At 33.9% G+C, this 18104-nt stretch overlaps 3 protein-coding genes across 3 annotated transcripts; 2 read left to right on the forward strand and 1 right to left on the reverse strand.

Annotated features, from left to right (window-relative positions):
- Window positions 1-209: 209 nt before the first annotated feature.
- Window positions 210-3694, reverse strand: LOC141690222 (uncharacterized). The gene is made up of 3 exons (XM_074494914.1): window positions 3234-3694; window positions 2687-3130; window positions 210-717 (listed from the first exon to the last, which is right to left on the reverse strand). The coding sequence occupies exons 1-3, from the start codon at window positions 3397-3399 to the stop codon at window positions 365-367; spliced, it is 963 nt and encodes a 320-aa protein (XP_074351015.1). The 5' UTR covers window positions 3400-3694; the 3' UTR covers window positions 210-364.
- Window positions 3695-5990: 2296 nt separating this feature from the next.
- Window positions 5991-10008, forward strand: LOC141690223 (leucine-rich repeat protein 1-like). Its single transcript, XM_074494915.1, has 6 exons — window positions 5991-6425; window positions 8487-8558; window positions 8697-8840; window positions 9021-9092; window positions 9185-9256; window positions 9631-10008. The coding sequence occupies exons 1-6, from the start codon at window positions 6205-6207 to the stop codon at window positions 9701-9703; spliced, it is 654 nt and encodes a 217-aa protein (XP_074351016.1). The 5' UTR covers window positions 5991-6204; the 3' UTR covers window positions 9704-10008.
- A 4628-nt stretch (window positions 10009-14636) lies between these two features.
- LOC141691818 (uncharacterized) lies at window positions 14637-17603 on the forward strand. The gene is made up of 5 exons (XM_074496571.1): window positions 14637-15156; window positions 15295-15610; window positions 15842-15984; window positions 16874-17101; window positions 17197-17603. The coding sequence occupies exons 1-5, from the start codon at window positions 14637-14639 to the stop codon at window positions 17601-17603; spliced, it is 1614 nt and encodes a 537-aa protein (XP_074352672.1).
- Window positions 17604-18104: the final 501 nt, after the last annotated feature.

Genomic DNA, 18104 nt, shown 5'->3' on the forward strand with positions numbered 1-18104 from the left:
ACAAACATTCTAAGAATAACTTTAGGATATTTTTCTTAAAATCAGGTAAATACATGTAAACAAGTAATTTAAATTATTTATTATTAAATATTTACTTATCATATATTTTATATATTTTGGAATTAGGAAAATAAATAATTAGATGACAAATATAATACACTCAAATAAGTCATTAGTAAAATTTATATATCCTACATAAAACTATAGCAGAAGTCTAAAGAAGATTCCATTACACAAACAGAGCTAAAATAGATCATTACACTGCATAACACGGCCATTATCCCCTACAAGGCTACAACTAACTAATTTATAAAAGGCAGAATATCTAAAACCTCATGCATGTACACACATATACAGAATACAACTAGAAACAAAGTCTTCTCTTGCATGCTTGAAATGGCAGTGAATATAAGTTGGTAGAGTTATAGGAATGTCCCAAATCCTTGACAAACTCTTCAATTAGATCTCTGCAAATATAATCCTGTATTACCAATCCCATTCTTCCCACCTCCCTCTTTTCTCCCCAAGCAATGTCGTTGCACACCTCTTGTACATCATCAATCATCGCTTTACTGGTCCGTGGTGGGGGAGAATGTATAGCCTCGCGCTTAGCCCTGACTGATTCAATCATGGCCTTCTGGACGAACAAAGACTCGTAGGTAGCTTCATCCTTCTTCCATGGCACCCCCTTATGTGGTCGCAGCGTTAGCATTCGACCTGCATTTGGACTATTGTTATTTCCTCTTGTAAAATTTAAATATACGCAGCGTATAATGGAATTATATCTGGTGGAGATAGCCATAATGTATGACACTTTTTTAAGGAACATCCAGTATTATGCTGTTAATCAAAAGAAAAATTACTTACATTATCTGGCTTGGGAATATAATTCAACTAAATAAGGATAGGTAAAATGAAAAGAAGAATTAAGGTTATGTAGGACAAGGTACTTGATCAGTGTTGAGACACGATCTATCCAAATTATGAACATCCTGCGCATGTTGGTGAAGTTGCTCTCTTGTTTGCAACATCCACATGCTAAAAGGTCCCCAAATTAAACAAAGTGCTCTGCTGTCTATATGCCACTATAATCTGTAATGATGCTGTATGCTGCTCTACTTATTACTTTTTTTTTTACTTTTTCTTTTTATCTATGAGTTATTTTTGCTGTGTAATTCTTCTTCTTCTTTTTCTTTCTGGTCCTTTTCTCAGTTATCTTTTGACTGAAATACTGAATCATTTAACAGATTGCGTACAAGTTGGTATTTATGATGACACGCAACAGCAGTAACAAGAACCAACAACAGAACTCTCTGTAATCTGGACCATGCCAATCGACATGATTTTAGTTTCAAATCCAAACTCCAAAAAGAATTTACTTATCTAGAATCTCAGTTAGAGAATCCCCTGTATACTATTTAATCAAAGCTCCTAAACTGATTATGACAAAGTTGCTGGGGATTGGTTAGCTTAATATGTGTCTGGTTTACATACCTACCATGTATTGAAAATGACATGTAAATAACTCTGTTTTATTAAATATGAAATTTAATGGAGTGACAAGTGAGAATAACTCAGAAATTCAAGACGTCGTACTCTATATATGCATACGGAGTCTGTAATGAAGATGAGATTATATTCCAGCTCTATCTGTCATCTTATGAATTGAGCTCACTGCTGAGCATTGACCAATACCACGAGTATGTATAATATTGGTGGCCGGCTAGGCGCAGGGGCGGACATGCATATGGGCTAGGGTGGGTTGTAGCCCTGGTGAACTTTTTATTTCTTAAAATATTACTACAGAATTGGTTAACAAAATTTGATTCAGCCCCGCTTAACAGAATTCCCCCACTTAACTAAGAAGAAAGTTACCTGGTTTGGAAACTTGAAAACTGAAACAATGCATCTTATTAATTAAAATAATAACTGTTTCACGAGAAAATACTACGAGATATGGTAATTGTTAAGTTCAACTTCCACCTAACTAATTTTATTTGCAAAATTTTATACTCTACATAAAAAAAGTATCTTAAGTTTTGAGGATTACAAATTTAAGATAATTTTTTTATTAATTTTATTAAATATTAATTTTCTTTTTCTGATAGTAATAACATAGTAGTTAATTTTATTTAAGTTGTTTTTGGTTTTACAATATATATAATGTTATACTAAAAATAATTAAAATATTTTATTATTTTCCGATAAAATATTTCTCTTTCATTTTAGATTTAAAATGGTTTTTGATAGTGTGATTATTCTTTTCAATACCAATCAATAAGAAACAGGTTTATTTGGTTTAAATTAAATAAATGAAAGCTGCATAGGTGGGTTCGTCATTACAAAGTTTACATTAAATATACGTGTTTAAGATTAAAAACCCAACTATTTGATCATAAAAATATGAAATGAGTGAAAGTAAATAGTAAATAAGTTTGTTAACACTCTGGGTAGAAAAATACAAAGGATAAAATATAGGTGCTGTAACAATCTAGGACGACGCTAACAAGAAGATGTGTCATCTGTAAAGCAGGCATGTAGGAGTATTATTAACAGTTTTAAAAAACAAATGTTATTGCTTATATATAGTGCCGACCCAAGTCACAAAGCATGCACACAGGTTGAATAACAAAATAAATAAAACAAAAATAAGATCATGAGGGATAAGAGAGTACTGACGACTAACCATTTTTAGCAGTAGTTTCCCTGGAACAGATGCTGCTTATGAAAGGAGCACGAGTCAACTCATCCACAACTGACACTACTGGACTCGTGTGCTCATTCATTTTGCTACATTTATTCTTCTCAGCATCTCTTCTGCGTCCATCTTTTCCATCAACCACCGTTGTTTTCACCAGCATTTGGGAGCGATCACAGTCAGAATATCTTATGGATTCAATGATCATCTTAAGCTCTTTCAAATCTTCGTCGCATCTCTCCAAGTCAAACTTCAGCTTCCTCCTCTCCTCCCAGCTAATCGCGCTTTTATTATCAACAGTTGAATAATTAGTTTCCGCCTGAACAGTTGGACTCTCGTGGGAGGTCACTTTAGGTATGATGGCGTGGTGGTTGGCGCGATGATCATGTTTTGTGGAAGGAGGATGTTGTGCAACTTTTTCTTGCTTTTTACCTAAATTTAAGTAAAGTAAAACTAGCTAGCATTAGTAAATAAATGTAAGAAAAGCATTTTTAATATTTTAAAAAAAATTATTAGTACGTGATATAAAAATTACCGGAGGTGAGGAATTTGCGGCGGTGACGATGTCTGGAGAGGAGATGGAAAATGCCGGACATGCAACCGACGGATTTAGCATGGTGATGGTGGTCGTTAGGCGGTGGTGGCACCGACATTACACGGCGAGAAGAGGAGAGTGCGGTGTCTTGTCTCTTTAACATCATGTTTGTGTGTGTGTAAATTCAATAGAATTTGGTAGGAGAGTAGGATGTTTGATTGGCCGGTAGAGTAGCTAGATGGGAGAGTGGATGTGTAATTAAAAAGGAGATAAAAACGGAAGAGAGAGAGTAAGAGAGGATGAAGAGGAAAGAGGAGGTTGCAGTAAATAAAGTGATCACACAACGGTAATCACATGAGCTTCAGGGAGGGACCAGGGAAAGTGATTCAAGTAGCATGTATATATTATAACTGCAGACCACCTGCGCATTTGCGATTTCTTAAAGGTTTCCACACTTATCCGGGGTTTTGTTAATCACCATACGAGGTCATCAAATTGCAAATCAAATTATTTATTCAAATACTCGTGCATAAGATTGAAATTTCGATTACTATTAATTTCGTTAATCTGATTCGTTAATTATGAATCAAACACTTTACCTATAATTTTAAAATGCAAATGTTATACCCGAATATTGATATGGGCTCTAAACAGACTCATAACAAGAATTGTTATTATTATTGGGCTAAAATAATTGGATCTGAATATAAAGTTGGACTCTCGTATCGGTATATTGACCAGAGATTATGTACCGTTATGTTGACCAAGACCTCACCAGCTGACACGTGGGGATATATCAATAAGAGAAGTCGTACCGTTATATTACTAGGTGCACATGGTTGCCTCTACATAAACAATAGGGAAGTCATGCCCTCGTATCAACATGAGAGGAGTCATCACCTCATGTTTTAAAGAGATTTGAAGAGACAAGTAAGGGTTATTACTGATATCTCAATTGCACATGAGGTATAACTATAACAATTTATGACTACATGACCCTATTGGGACACATCATGGAAGTCTAGCGGGATTACAATACACTTGGAAGGGCCTCATCGAGGTCAGCACTACTTACATATTTCTAGGACCACATCACATGACCAAACTCTAAGGGGTCGCATGTGAGGCCCCTAGGTGTTCTCGTGCCTCACCAACGAGATATCTTCGCCCAATGCCATGACAACTTATTATAGCCTAATCCCTAATTGGGCTTGGGCCATGGAATAATATGGGCTTTCTACGAACTATTCAACGGTCAACGAACCTGGGCTTTGATGGATCGGGCCAAACCCTAGCCCGTTTAGGTAACTTGTCCTCCACGCGTGGCTTGAACTCCTATAAAAGGGTACGTAGACATCTTGTTTACGGATGATCAATAGTCTGAAATAAGGGAGAAAAATATTTTATTTCTGGCATTCTTTGAATCAACGAACAAGATCGGCTATAATATTCATCAAAATTCATTTCGTGTTCTTCGCGTTCTTAGCAAAATAATCATATTTTACTCTGTGATTTCAGCAAAACTCCAAAATATTGTTATACCAAATTCTCCCTATAACAACAAGGAACAAGAGTCTGCTACTAAGTGTTAATCCTAAATACAAATGAGGGATCGTTTGGTTCGTCAATTTCTGAAATCAGGTACTCAAACCCCCAAAGTATAAACCCAGGTAGGGAGCTGGGTACGAGAGAGGGGCATGGGTATCAGTTTTAATTTTACTATTTTAAGTTCTATTTAAGCAATTAAATATATATATTTAATACTAAAAAAATCTATCACTCTAAAATATATTAAAATAATAATAAAATTAATATATTTAATTAAAATAAAATTATTGAATAACATATTTTAAATTAAAAATATTCATTTGATTAATCAACCAAATACATGATATCAGATATGACATATGATACTTATACTAGTCTAACCCGATTTCTGATTTCAACCAAATATTACATCTCGAAAAAAAGACCGCCAAAGAGTTTTAAGGTGTCACTAGTCACTCCCGGGCCCCGTTGCCAATGGCCCAATATGCCGCACTCTCAAATGCGGGATTGTCTGGATATGAAAATGGGCTTTGGTAAGTGATACGGCGCTGGTTTAATCTTCTGAAGGCCCATTCTTCACCGGTAATCATCCTTGTTTTAAAATTTTAGTTTACAACATAAAGCCCACTTTGATTTTTATTTTCCTTATACGCGAAACATTCTTTCATTTATTTGATTATTTATCCCATTTCATAAGTCGAGTGGACCGAAGACCGGATTTTATTTGATTTACAGACCGAGAACCGGTTTTATTCGGTCCTGGGACCGGGACCGGATTGATTTGGATTGCTTTAATTAATATTTATAATTTTTTTTACTTCATATAGTTTAATTTTAATATGTATTTCACATAAAAAGTTTTGTACTACGTATGGTAATAAAAATATAATAGCAAATATATATCTTATCATTTAAAAAATAAATATTAATTTTTAAATATATGAACATCGATATTTTATGACACCGAAGCACCAAGCACCCATGCAATCGATAATTATCAAATCTCCAAAAATCAATTTCCAAAAAATAAAATACAGGCTAAAGAGAAAAGATGAGCAAAGTATTTAGGGCGACTGACTGGGCCCGCAATGAAAGTACAAATCAGTAAAGAACATAACAGACAGTAACCCAAAAAAAAGAAAAACAAAGGCCCATAAGCATGGGTTTACAATCCACAAGTACAAAACAGAACACCCCATCACGCTGTTTTAGAAACAATCAAAAGACCAAAAGTCTAATCCTAATCAAACCAAACCCCTCCACTTTCCAACTCCACTTTACTACCCCTCAACTAAACACACTCCCAACTAAATTTGTCCTAATTTTAATAAATTTATTTACTACAACTACCATCATCACTCCCCCCAAATCGACCCATCTCAACCTCTGCTTGTACTAATCAATTTTACAAAATTTTAAAAAAATGGCGTTGTTTAATTTGCGAGCAGTCGGTGTGGCTACACTTGTAGCCCTAATGGTGATGTTAACGGCGGTTAACGGAAACTCAGAAGGTGATGCGCTTTATGCTTTTCGAAATAGCTTAACGGATCCAGACAACGTGCTGGATAGCTGGGATCCAACTCTGGTTAATCCCTGTACTTGGTTTCATGTCACTTGTAACCAAGACAATCATGTCACTCGCCTGTATGTCCTTTTTCACTACTCCTCTTGCCCCCCCCCCCTTACCTTTTCTATAATTCGTGTGTGTGTATGTCATGTTTTACATGTTTCATTTAGCTTTTTTCGCTTTGTAGTCGAGATTTGAGGTTTTTAATTATATGTTTTAGTGAGGGCTTTTCAAATATAATGTTTCAATTTTCTATCTTTTTAATGTGTTGGATTTTGTCAGGGAATTAGATTATAGTTGTGCCATACATTGATGTAAAATAATTTAATTAAGTTCTTTTTGGTGTTTCTACTAGAGCATTTTTTTATGACAGTCTTTAATGAAATGGATATTTTGAAAATTTGCTGGAAGAAAAGGATGATTTAAAAATTGAAGGATACAGCTGCGTGGAGATTTTTTTTCCTTGTCGGATTTGCCTACAATTATGTATCCTATAAGTAAAGGGAGATAATTGGATTAGTTTACCAAATTTACGTCGTGTATGTTGGTCACGGATACATTGAATTTTATGAGATTTTGTCATTTAGCCTTTACATTGGCCAGACTGATCCGTATCGTTGGTTCAATGCTAGGCATAGATTAAAATTTGAAGGATATCTATGTATTCATAGATGGATACGGACTATAAAACTTAACCGCCACGTAAAATTCTAATAATGAAGTGTTGAATTTTTTTTCTTATTCTCTACCAAAATCTAAAATATTTCTACTAATATACAAAAAATATATTTCGTACTAATAAATATAAATTGATTTCTTTATTACTCACCCGGCTTCAGAATATTACGATTTGCTATCATTGTATCCCACCTAATCCTTTAAGCTGGTTGTCAAATTTAGTTTACTTGATGACTATATTTAATTTCGTGAAGAGGGTGGTAAATAGTCCCCCCTCAAGTTAAACAAAAAGTTGTAAGAAGATTACGGTATATTGGTATAATGAGAGAAATTCTAAATAGTCCCAGGATTGTTATTCTAGTAAATTAATACGGCCTTTGTGCTTTTATATGTTTTCATTTTTATGTATACTTTTTAGATAACCTAATAACAGACTTATGCGTTCTGTTGGGTCATTTCAGTGAGTTGGTCTGTTTAAGAATCTTTGTGCACTTGTAGAATACATTATATAGCAGTTGGCATCTATTTGCTTAATTCTAGATGGTGTCTATTTTTTTTTTTTTAAAATTGTAATGCTTCAGATGTTTATAATTTGTGTCTCTGTTCTTATTCATTTTATAATGTGTATAATTTATGATTGATGCTGAATGTGTGTTATTGTTTAGATTTATTGTAGGTCATTCAGAAATTATAATTTACAGCTAATGAAGTAAATGCTTCTTATTATTAAGATATATGTACTGTTATATCCAGTATCTGCATTTTGTAACTCTATTGGAGCCTTAGATGAGAAAGAAAGACTGCCAAAATTTTATTGGATCAAAGTCGTCACTCGCTTCATCCAAATATATGAAATTAATCACTCATTTCAAAAACGACTCAACTTGGTCACTAATTTGAAAATGTATCAAGAAGATAATCTGGTAATGACTAAATTGATATATAATTTCATCTTTTTAATGACTAATTTGATACAAATTTTCAAATTAGTGACTAGATTGAGTTATTTTTGAATAAAGTGACTAGTTTGATATATTTGGATGAAACGAGTGATGATTTTGATATCTGTCCCATTTTTTTATATTAAGGATTTGCTGTATCTGGTCCCAACTCCCACCATTTCCAGTATTGTTTGGTTTTCATGTCGCAATCTCTAAAATAGCAATGATTTTTTATGTCGCAATCCTTTTGTTGGTAGATTAAATTTGAAAAGCCACCGATTAGCGTTGAAAATTAGGACAGACATTGCTATCTGGTAACTGTTCGTTCAATAATTTGTTCCTCTGTTTTTAATTTTTTAACCTCTCAAGGTTTTGTATACTATTATGATTTGATTTTTCGTATTCTTTCCAAGTCTTGAATGCTTTCTGAGTAAACTTTTTCAGTTTAGTCCAGTCGTGCACTTGGTTTGTCATTGTTAAAGTTGTCTTTTACTATCTTGTTATCATTTATTACTGCAGAGACCTTGGCAACACAAATTTGTCTGGTCATTTGGTACCTGAGCTTGGAACGCTTGAACATCTGCAGTATCTGTGAGTACTTTAGATTGATAAAATGGATTAGTAGATTGTTTAATGGCATATTTAATGACATTTTGTTTCTAGTAGTATAAATATACACAAAAATATCAGCTGACTAAAATTTAAAGAACGAAATTGTTTCTGATTCAGCGAGCTTTACAAAAACAACATCCAAGGGACTATACCTAATGAGCTTGGCAACTTGAAAAGTCTGATAAGCTTGGACTTGTACAACAACAATCTCACAGGGATCATTCCTTCTACTTTGGGGAAGTTGCAGTCTCTTGTTTTCTTGTAAGTTGGCTTAATCATATGTGGTTGTGTATAATTGTATATATGTGTTTACGAGTATGTTATTCGAATAACCGTTCAAGAAGAAGATGAGAATTTATAAATTGAAATTGGTAAAGCCTATATGTATATCTCTCGCACATGCATCCCATCATTGAATCGTAATTCATCATCTCTCTGCAGGCGTCTTAATGACAATCATTTGGTTGGTAGAATTCCTAGGGAACTTGTTAATGTTTCCAACCTGAAAGTTGTGTAAGTGATCAAAATTCATTTAAATTATCTGTGTGTGTATGTGTAAACTATGTAAACAACCATGTTGAAACAATCATGTGCATTTGTTACAGTGATGTCTCAAGCAATGACTTGTGTGGAACAATTCCTACTAGGGGTCCATTTGAGCACATTCCGTTGAGCAAGTAAGATTTATATAATTATGTCATTTGCCTGATTTTGTGATTCTTTCTTCTTCCTAATTTTCTTTTAGATTAAATTATACTAAGATGTTAAATATGCGGAAACAAGAATAGTACCTGCATAAATATATGAGAAATAAAGAGCCACACCTATGTAAGGATGTTTATAAATTCTACACATCTGCAATCTATCTGTTCTTGGACCCTCAACCACACTTTTTTGCATTTGCAATGCCCTATAGAGAATGGTATATATACATACACTCTGTTTCCATTTGTATTGAATTTGTGAGATTACTTCCACCTTTTGCCTCTCCCACTTTTGCACTCTTTGCATTGTGCATCACTAATTATATTTTTCTATGGATTGTGTGCAGCTTTGAGAATAATCCACGACTGGAAGGACCAGAGTTGCAGGGACTAGCGAGTTACGATACAAACTGCATATGAATAGAAGATCAGGTGCAGAAAGTTGTGAATTCTCTTGTGGCTCTATAAAAATATAATATTAGGTTAGTTTTCGTGTACTGCAAAATAGTTGGATATGTAAAGGTTTGTTGTAAATCTTTTCAAAGATTAGTAACAACAAACCTGGTTTGTGTTGTGTGTTAGTGTAATGGTAAGTTGCATGAATTAGTATTATGGATATATATGGGCAAGAACTAAGAAGTTTCTAAAGTTCTCTGTTATTGCTGCCTACAATTGTGTTTTGATCCAAAGGTATCAATAATACAATTATTTATATTAGTTTTTAATCCCAGTCGTTCCTTAAAATACTAGGACATTCATCCCTCACATCTCAATTTTTAAGGCACTACCAGGGCATTCATCCCTCACATCTCAATTTTAAGGCACTACCAGCATATCATTTCTTTCAATAAAAAAATTATTTCCTTTTCTTTAATCACATCTCTCTCCTTTCTTTCGCTCTAATTAATTCACTTATATTATTATTTTAACAATAAGGTACAAATATAAAGCATGTTGGAGTTGATATACAAAAATATTATTTGATTCACAAGGCATTTAATAGGACATATTGTACTTACCAAAACCCTTAGTTTTATAAAATAAATAAAAAATTATAAATTTAGATTAAGTGTTATAATAAATTAATTTTAATTTAAGATTTATTCATCTTATCATATTTTATAAATGTAAGTGTAAATTTAAATTATTTTTAGTTTTAATTTAACATTATATATTTTTTATATTAATTATTTCATTATATATCTTTGCTTGTCTTTAAAATATTATATATATTGTATCTTATTTACTATCTTATTTTAAGTTTAATTGTTATATAAAAATTCATATTCCTTTAATTTACTATTATTATTATTATTTATAATTAAACTGATTGGTCATTCAACAGGTAAATTATTTTAGATGAATAATAGCCAATATATAGAAAGTAAGTCAGATTAAAAAAAATTAAAGTAACAATGAATGACGTATTTCGGGGAAGTACAAGACACACACCCTAACCTCATTTTTTGGTTGGCAGTAAGTTTGGAATATTATTTACCCATTTTTAACACAAATATTTGTGGATACTTGAGATAAGAACTCAATCTAAGCTCAATGACACAATGGTTTAAAAACAAGGTTCATATTTAGAGAAATATTAGAGTTTCAAGACAAATTCATGTAAAGTGCATATTTGATAAATTTCCTAATAGTGAGATAAAATTTGCATGCATATATATACCCTCAAATAATTAAATCGTGACAAATGTCTCGGTATCATTAGAGGAAATTTTGGGAACGGATTTGGCACACTACTTTTATATTTATTCTATGTTGTTGGTAATAATTGAACAATTTTGTTTGTGATGATAAAGAGAAGCAGATAAAATTACTACTTAAAATCCAAGTGGACATAACTACTCCTGATAAATAAAAATATCAAGAATTTCACTATTAAAAATTATGGGGAAATACGTAATAAATGTCTAAAATTTAAAGGTGAAGTGTAAATAATAATAAGACATTTTGTAAACGTGGTTCGGTTAAACAAAACAAGATCGTTTCGTTCAAATTTTAGTAAAATAGCGAAGGATATTCCGTCAATAATGAAATAGACTTAGGGAAAATGAAAACCCCTTTTATTTTTACACTTTTTCATTTCCCGCTCCGTTTTCTCTATATTTCGAGATTTAGGTCAAAACTCAAAGGATGTATCTCATCTTACCATACGCACCCATTCCAGGCCAGAGGAGACGATCTCTTCTTATCTTTTAATTAGGATTAGTAGGGACGGAGTCGGAGTCGGTTCACGTCGAGATTCAAACCCAATCGCATTAGTAAAAGAGTCTGTCGACTCTTTTATTATTAGTTTTTAGAAGGTTTAAATAAGTCTTCATAATTGGTTTGGTTTCAAGATTTAGAATCTATGTTAAATTGTCGGGGCGATTCCCAAGCAAGAAGATGAAATGAAGATCTTCTATTTTGCTTGCTTCTCTCGCGCTATCTTGCACAAAGATTATCTCTTCAAGTTCCTTAAATGGTCTGCGAACTTCAAATCGGAGATTTTTTTAACAATTTCTCAGATTTATTGTATACCCGATAAGTACCTATACGGCAATACCCAGTGGAGAGTGGAGGGTGTTCGATACCGAGTTCAATTAGAGAATGTGTTTATATTTAATCGTAATAAGAACCGCCTCTTTATAAGAAACATTTTCTTATTTATTTTGCATTTCTTTATTACTAATTTTTAATAAATCAAATCAAACCAAATATACCCGTAGGTGAAGGGTAAGATGTACGCACTCATATCCCTAATTTGAAGAATATCCAGACTGTTTCCGTGAAGACCCCAGGTTTAGTGTAATAAAAATATAATGTGTGATAAAATAAAAAAAATTACTCAAAATAAAAAATTGTAAGACAAATATAAAAACTAAGAAGCAATATTGATCAAGAAACAATGGACGGAATAATACCTGCATATGAGACTTAAACTACAGGTTAATAGTTGCAAGTGCTAAATTTTTGTGTATTTTCCTACCAACGGATTCCTAATATTTTAAAAGTGCCACTGCCATAAAATATCACTAAATGTATGCATTTGATGGGATTCTCAAAATCATCAAATCTTTTTGTTCTTCAACCATTAACTTGATTATCACTAATTTAACTAACCATTGTAATCATCTTGTAGAAACTTATTGATGAAATAAAATTAACAAAAACACTCCAAAAACACACAAATTCAGAGTGTCTTAAGCAAAAAAAAAAAAAAAAAAAAAAAAAAAAATACGATAAAGAATATTGATTTATTGATTTGGATTACATGTGATCTAAATTATTATCTTTTGTTCAATCATTTTTTGGGTTCATATGTTCTTCATGAATCCAAAAAATTATCTTTTTGAATGTTACAAAAAATTATTAAATTGTCTATTCAAAAAGCTTGCATACATAGCCGGCCCTGAGGTCATGCTCTCTTTGGTGCACATTTTTATTACAAACATGAAAGAATTTTAGGTTGACATTTTTAATTTTTATTTTAAAAGATCACTTCAAAAATAAAATATATTTTACATTTAATTGAATCGAGATAAATATTATCGATAATATTATTTTTTATCATTATTTCAATTTATTATCATCGGGCAAAAAAAAAGTTCGCTTGGAAGTTTATATATTTCAGCCTTTCCTTTCAGGGCATTATATCAGGGTTATCAGTGATACGAGCGAGAAGTTTCTGCATTTGAAAATTTGATAAATATTTGTAGTTTGAGTGAAGAAAATTTTGAATTGATATATTTTATCACATTTTTGTTCAATTTTAATAATTTTTATACGTGTATGTTTTTATATTAATGTATTGTATGCCTTTAAAAAAATGCAAATACAAGATATAATAGAAATGAGAAAAAGTAAAATAATTGAACTATTCTGCACAACAGTTTTTTATTTTACAAAATAATAATTTCCGGCGATTTTCATTTGAGACAGTCATAAAACTCGAAGCACAAAGGCACCAAGAAGCAAGTCTAATTACCTTTGGTTTAGAAATTAAGGAGCTGAATTTTATTGCACGAAGACATAATAATAATAATAATAATAATAATAATAATAATAATAATAATAATAATAATAATAATAATAATTTAATTTTTCTCTCCGTCATGTGGGAGTCTTAATTTTTCTCTCCGTCTTTAGTCTTATTCGATTTGAAGAATTGTGAGAGTAGTTTCTCTAGTCTTCTGGTATTTTTGCAATGGCACATATGGAGGATGTTGATAATCAATTGGCGTCTTTGGAGATAGAGGAGGAAGAGAATGCAGAACTGGTTTTTGGGGCAGATGTGGATGAGGTTAACAAATACGATCTGTGTCTTGTTGGTAGATTTCTTTTTGAGAAGACGATAAATGACAGAGCCATGAAGAGCAAATTAGCGGACGTATGGAAACCGGCGATGGAAATAACCATTAAAGAGATAGATTCAGGATTATACTTATTTCAGTTTTATCATATTGAGGATCTTAATTGGGTTTTCAATGGTGGACCATGGTCCTTTGACAGCATTATGCTTGCTCTGACAATCATTCCCCCGGGAGAGAACCCTGTTTCTGTCTCCCTGCGTTCGATTAAGATATGGATACAAATCCATGATCTACCTTCAAGTTTTATGACTGAAACAGTGGGCAAGCTTCTTGGTGATTTCTTTGGTCAGTTCTTGTTATCTGACCATAAAAATGATAGTAGTTTATGGAGAAATTGCATGCATATTAAAATCATACTTGATATCACGAAAGCATTGAAGAGGAAAAAGAAAATTACTGATAGAAATGGTAAGGAGTTTGTAGTGCAATGCAAGTATGAACGACTTGGGGAGTTCTGTTTCTTTTGTGATATGATCACCCACACTGATAGATTCTGTAGAAAGTTTTTGGAGAACAGGGGGGAGTAATAAACAACGGGGGGCGTGGCTGCGTGCTCCTCCGCGGAGGGTGGCTGGCCAAGTCAAGAGTAAGTGGCTAAGAGACGGCGGGGACGATGATTGGGAGTCCAAAGTTGGAAGGTACAACAGAAACGAGTATTCAGGGAAGGTGGTTACTGAGGAGTGGAATCAGGGCCATAATTATAGGGGGGAAGATAAGATTGGTACAAATGCTGAGCTTTTTAAAAATTCAAATGATTCGTTGGGCGCGACAGAATTTTTAAATGGGTCGGGTGAAGAGGAATCAAATGGTCTGACTATTTTAGAACAGAAACGACGTCGAAAAACTATTACAGCCCATGATGAGAATATTTCTGAAACTAATGTGGGTGTTAAAGTTTACAACAACTTGGAGTTATTCAACACAGAGGCATCTCTTTCTGCAATGGATTGTGCTGCTCCTTCTCAATCTGATTTGCTAAGCTTGCAATGAATTTCTTAAGTTGGAACTGCCGAGGATTGGGGAATTCTCGAGCAGTTCGTGTTCTTCGGGATCTTGTCAAGACCCGTAAACCTGATTTTCTTTTTCTTTCTGAAACTCGCGTGTATAGCAATAAAATTATGGAGCTCAGTTCTAGTTTTGGTTTTGCGAATAATTATGTAGTTGATTGTATTGGTAGAGCAGGTGGTCTGGCGATTATGTGGATGAATACAGTGTCATGTTCCATTAATAGGTCCTCAATGAACTATATTGACGTTGATATTATCGATAATCTTGTGCCTAGTTGGAAATTGACTTGCTTTTATGGTATGCCTGAGAGGGTACGGAGAAGAAAATCGTGGGACTTGTTAAGGCACCTCTCATCCATGTCCCAGCTCCCTTGGTGCATCTTTGGAGACTTTAATGATTTATTTTTCCAAAGTGACAAAGAAGGTATTCATGATCACCCTCAGTATCTCATGAACGATTTTAGGGAATGTATAACGGATTGTGAGCTTATGGAAATGGGTTTGAATGGGGGTTGTTTTACATGAGAGAAGGGGAAAGGTACAGCCAACTGGGTTCGTGAGCGTTTGGATCGTGCGTTTGCATCGAGTTCTTGGTGGCAACTGTTTCCTTTATGTACCCTTTCTGTTCATCATGTAGTTTACTCAGACCATGATCCAATTCATTTGGATTTATTCAATGATAAGTTGTCTAAAAAGGAGTTCCGTTTCAGGTTTGAGAATACTTGGTTGAAGGAACCAAGTTTTAGGGGTGATGTCCAGATGCAATGGGACAACCTTCCTCGTATGCAGCTGATGCCTAAGTTGCTTTCTATTTCTTCTTTTATGGCAAAGTGGGGTAGAAATTTTGTCCACAAATTCAGGGAGAAACTTGGTAAGCAGAAAAGTATTGTCAACGCTTTGGCGGATAAAACTGATTCAGAGAGCATTCATAATTATTTTCTGGAGAGAGACAAGTTATATGAGTTGCTTTATCTAGAGGAAAACTATTAGAAACAGCGTGCCAAGACGTTTTGGTTAGCCGGGGGGAATGCAAATACCAAGTTCTTTCATGTATATGCTTCCATTAGAAGAAAGTCGAATTTTATTTCTAAACTTCGAACTGATGAAGGAGATACAGTAACGAATGAGGAGGATATACACAGGGTGGCCCTTGAATATTTTCATAATGTTTTTGGTGATCACAGGCCTAGTCAGCAAATGGTTGATGCCAATGTAATCGGTGTTGTGACTGAAGATCAGAATGGGATGTTGGTGTCAGATTTAACTTTTGAAGAGTTTACCAAAGCTGTGAAGCAAATGCATCCTGACAAATCGTCAGGGCCCGATGGTCTAAACCCGTTTTTTTTTTAAAAATTTTGGCCTAATTTGGGTTGAGACGTGTTTTAAAGCTGTAAGGAGTGGCTCAACCAGGGCAGTTTTCCAGATGATTTAAATGATACAAATGTGGTTCTTATTCTCAAAAAAGATGGTGCAGATCGTATGTCATACTTGCGCCCTATTTCCCTCTGTAACGTGCTTTATAAAATCCTCGCAAAGGTGCTAGCTAATAGACTCAAAGTGATGTTGGATAGTATCATCTCCGAGAATCAATCAGCCTTTGTGCCGGGGAGGAATATTTCTGATAACTTTCTTGTGGCTTTCGAAATTATTCATCACATGAAAAGAAAACACGTTGGCAATGTAGGAGAGGTCGCGCTCAAGCTGGATATCAGCAAAGTGTATGATAGGGTTGATTGGCATTATCTGTTCACAAGGATGCAGCAAATGGGTTTCTGCACTAAGTGGGTTCACCGGATTAAAATGTGTGTTTCTACGGTAAAGTACTCGATTTGTTTTAATGGTACTAACATTAGTCCTATTGTGCCTAAAAGGGGGCTTCGTTATTGTGTGTAGAGGGTTTATCTCGAGCTATTCAAAGTGCAGAATTAGAGAATGCAATCCATGGTTGAAAAGTTAGTCGCTCAGCCCCTGCTATCACTCATCTTTTATTTGCGGATGATAGTTTTTTATTCTTTAGAGCTAAGCAAGATGAAACTGTTAAAGTTAAAGAGATCCTTAATAATTATGAGCTATTGTCTGGCCAAGTTGTTAACTACCATAAGTCGGGGATTTTTTTAGTTCTAACGTTCGTCGAGATAAACAACATGAACTATCGAACATTCTTGGTGTGACTAATGATCTTTCTACTGGTAATTATATGGGTTTACCATCTTTAGTGGGAAGCTCGAAATACTCGGTCTTCAAGTTTTTAAAAGACAGAATCTGGAAGCGCATTCATGGGTGGAATGCAAAGTTATTGTCCAAGGCTGATAAGGCTGTTCTCTTAAAGAGTGTGGCTACAGCTATTCCTTCATATTGTATGACTTGTTTTATGCTTCCAAAGAAGTTATGTCAGGAGATCGAACGCATTCTTAATGGTTTTTGGTGGAGTTCTTCATCCTCAGGTACCGGAGGAATTCGATGGATGTCTTGGGATAAACTGAGTGATTCAAAAAACAGGGGGGGCTGGGTTTCCATAATTTACATGGTTATAATTTAGTCATGTTGGGAAAGCATGTGTGGAACTTTGTTCATAAACCGCAGTCGTTAGTCTCTCGTGTTTTCAAAGCTAAGTACTATCCTAATTCACACATTCTTAATGCCAGTAGTAATGAAGGGGCCAGTTTTATATGGTCCGGGATATTCAAGGCTAAAGAGGAACTGGAGAAAGGATTCAAGTGGATATTGGGGAATGGTAAAGATATTTTGGTAATTTCAGATCCTTGGCTTCGAGGGAAAGAGGATTTTATGATTGACAATGGGGATGATTTTGATGTTAACATGAAAGTTAATCAGTTGTTTCATCACAATTCTGCTGAGTGGGACAGAGAGAAAATTTATGATATGTTCAATGAGAGGGATGCCAATGCCATTCTTAATTTGATAATTCCCAAGTTGGATGCATAGCACTGATGGTCATTACACTGCTAAATCGGGTTACAACTGGTGGCAAGATAGTAATAGACAACAGGTTTTTAATGAGAACTCCATAGGATGGAAGAGAATCTGGAAATTGCATGTGCCCTCTAAAGTTAAGTTCTTCCTGTGGCGTTTTTGTAAAAACAATATTCCTGTTCATACAGTTTTAATGAGAAGGTGTATGGGAATCCCACTGACGTGTCCTATGTGTAACACGGATGTTGTTAGATATATTTGATAATGTCATGGTTAATATGATTTATGTTTAGTTTTCAGATCTTACTTAAACAGGATAAATCAGTACTTACTGGAAGTCAAGACTTAAGGATATCAGTACTTATATTATCAGGAGATAATCATCAGAAGATGGATATCAAAACTTAAGTGCTGAAGGACGTTCAAGATAAGGACAGTAGATGATTAAAGGAAAGAAGATCAAGATAAACATAAGAAGAGATATGTATGAAGAAGGAATTCTATGAAGAATAG

This window comes from Apium graveolens, chromosome 10 (genome assembly GCF_009905375.1).
Source record: "Apium graveolens cultivar Ventura chromosome 10, ASM990537v1, whole genome shotgun sequence".
Classification (NCBI taxonomy): domain Eukaryota; kingdom Viridiplantae; phylum Streptophyta; class Magnoliopsida; order Apiales; family Apiaceae; genus Apium; species Apium graveolens.

Coding starts and splice junctions, on each gene's coding strand:
- LOC141690222 (XM_074494914.1), bottom strand. CDS start 3,399: ATGATGTTAAAGAGACAAGACACCGCACTCTCCTCTTCTCGCCGTGTA. Junction 3,131..3,233: donor CCGCAAATTCCTCACCTCCG/GTAATTTTTATA, acceptor ACTTAAATTTAG/GTAAAAAGCAAGAAAAAGTT. Junction 718..2,686: donor GGAAACTACTGCTAAAAATG/GTTAGTCGTCAG, acceptor GTCCAAATGCAG/GTCGAATGCTAACGCTGCGA.
- LOC141690223 (XM_074494915.1), top strand. CDS start 6,205: ATGGCGTTGTTTAATTTGCGAGCAGTCGGTGTGGCTACACTTGTAGCC. Junction 8,559..8,696: donor CTTGAACATCTGCAGTATCT/GTGAGTACTTTA, acceptor TTTCTGATTCAG/CGAGCTTTACAAAAACAACA. Junction 9,257..9,630: donor GAGCACATTCCGTTGAGCAA/GTAAGATTTATA, acceptor GATTGTGTGCAG/CTTTGAGAATAATCCACGAC.
- LOC141691818 (XM_074496571.1), top strand. CDS start 14,637: ATGAATTTCTTAAGTTGGAACTGCCGAGGATTGGGGAATTCTCGAGCA. Junction 15,611..15,841: donor TATTTTCTGGAGAGAGACAA/GTTATATGAGTT, acceptor TGGTGATCACAG/GCCTAGTCAGCAAATGGTTG. Junction 17,102..17,196: donor GTGGAGTTCTTCATCCTCAG/GTACCGGAGGAA, acceptor GTTATAATTTAG/TCATGTTGGGAAAGCATGTG.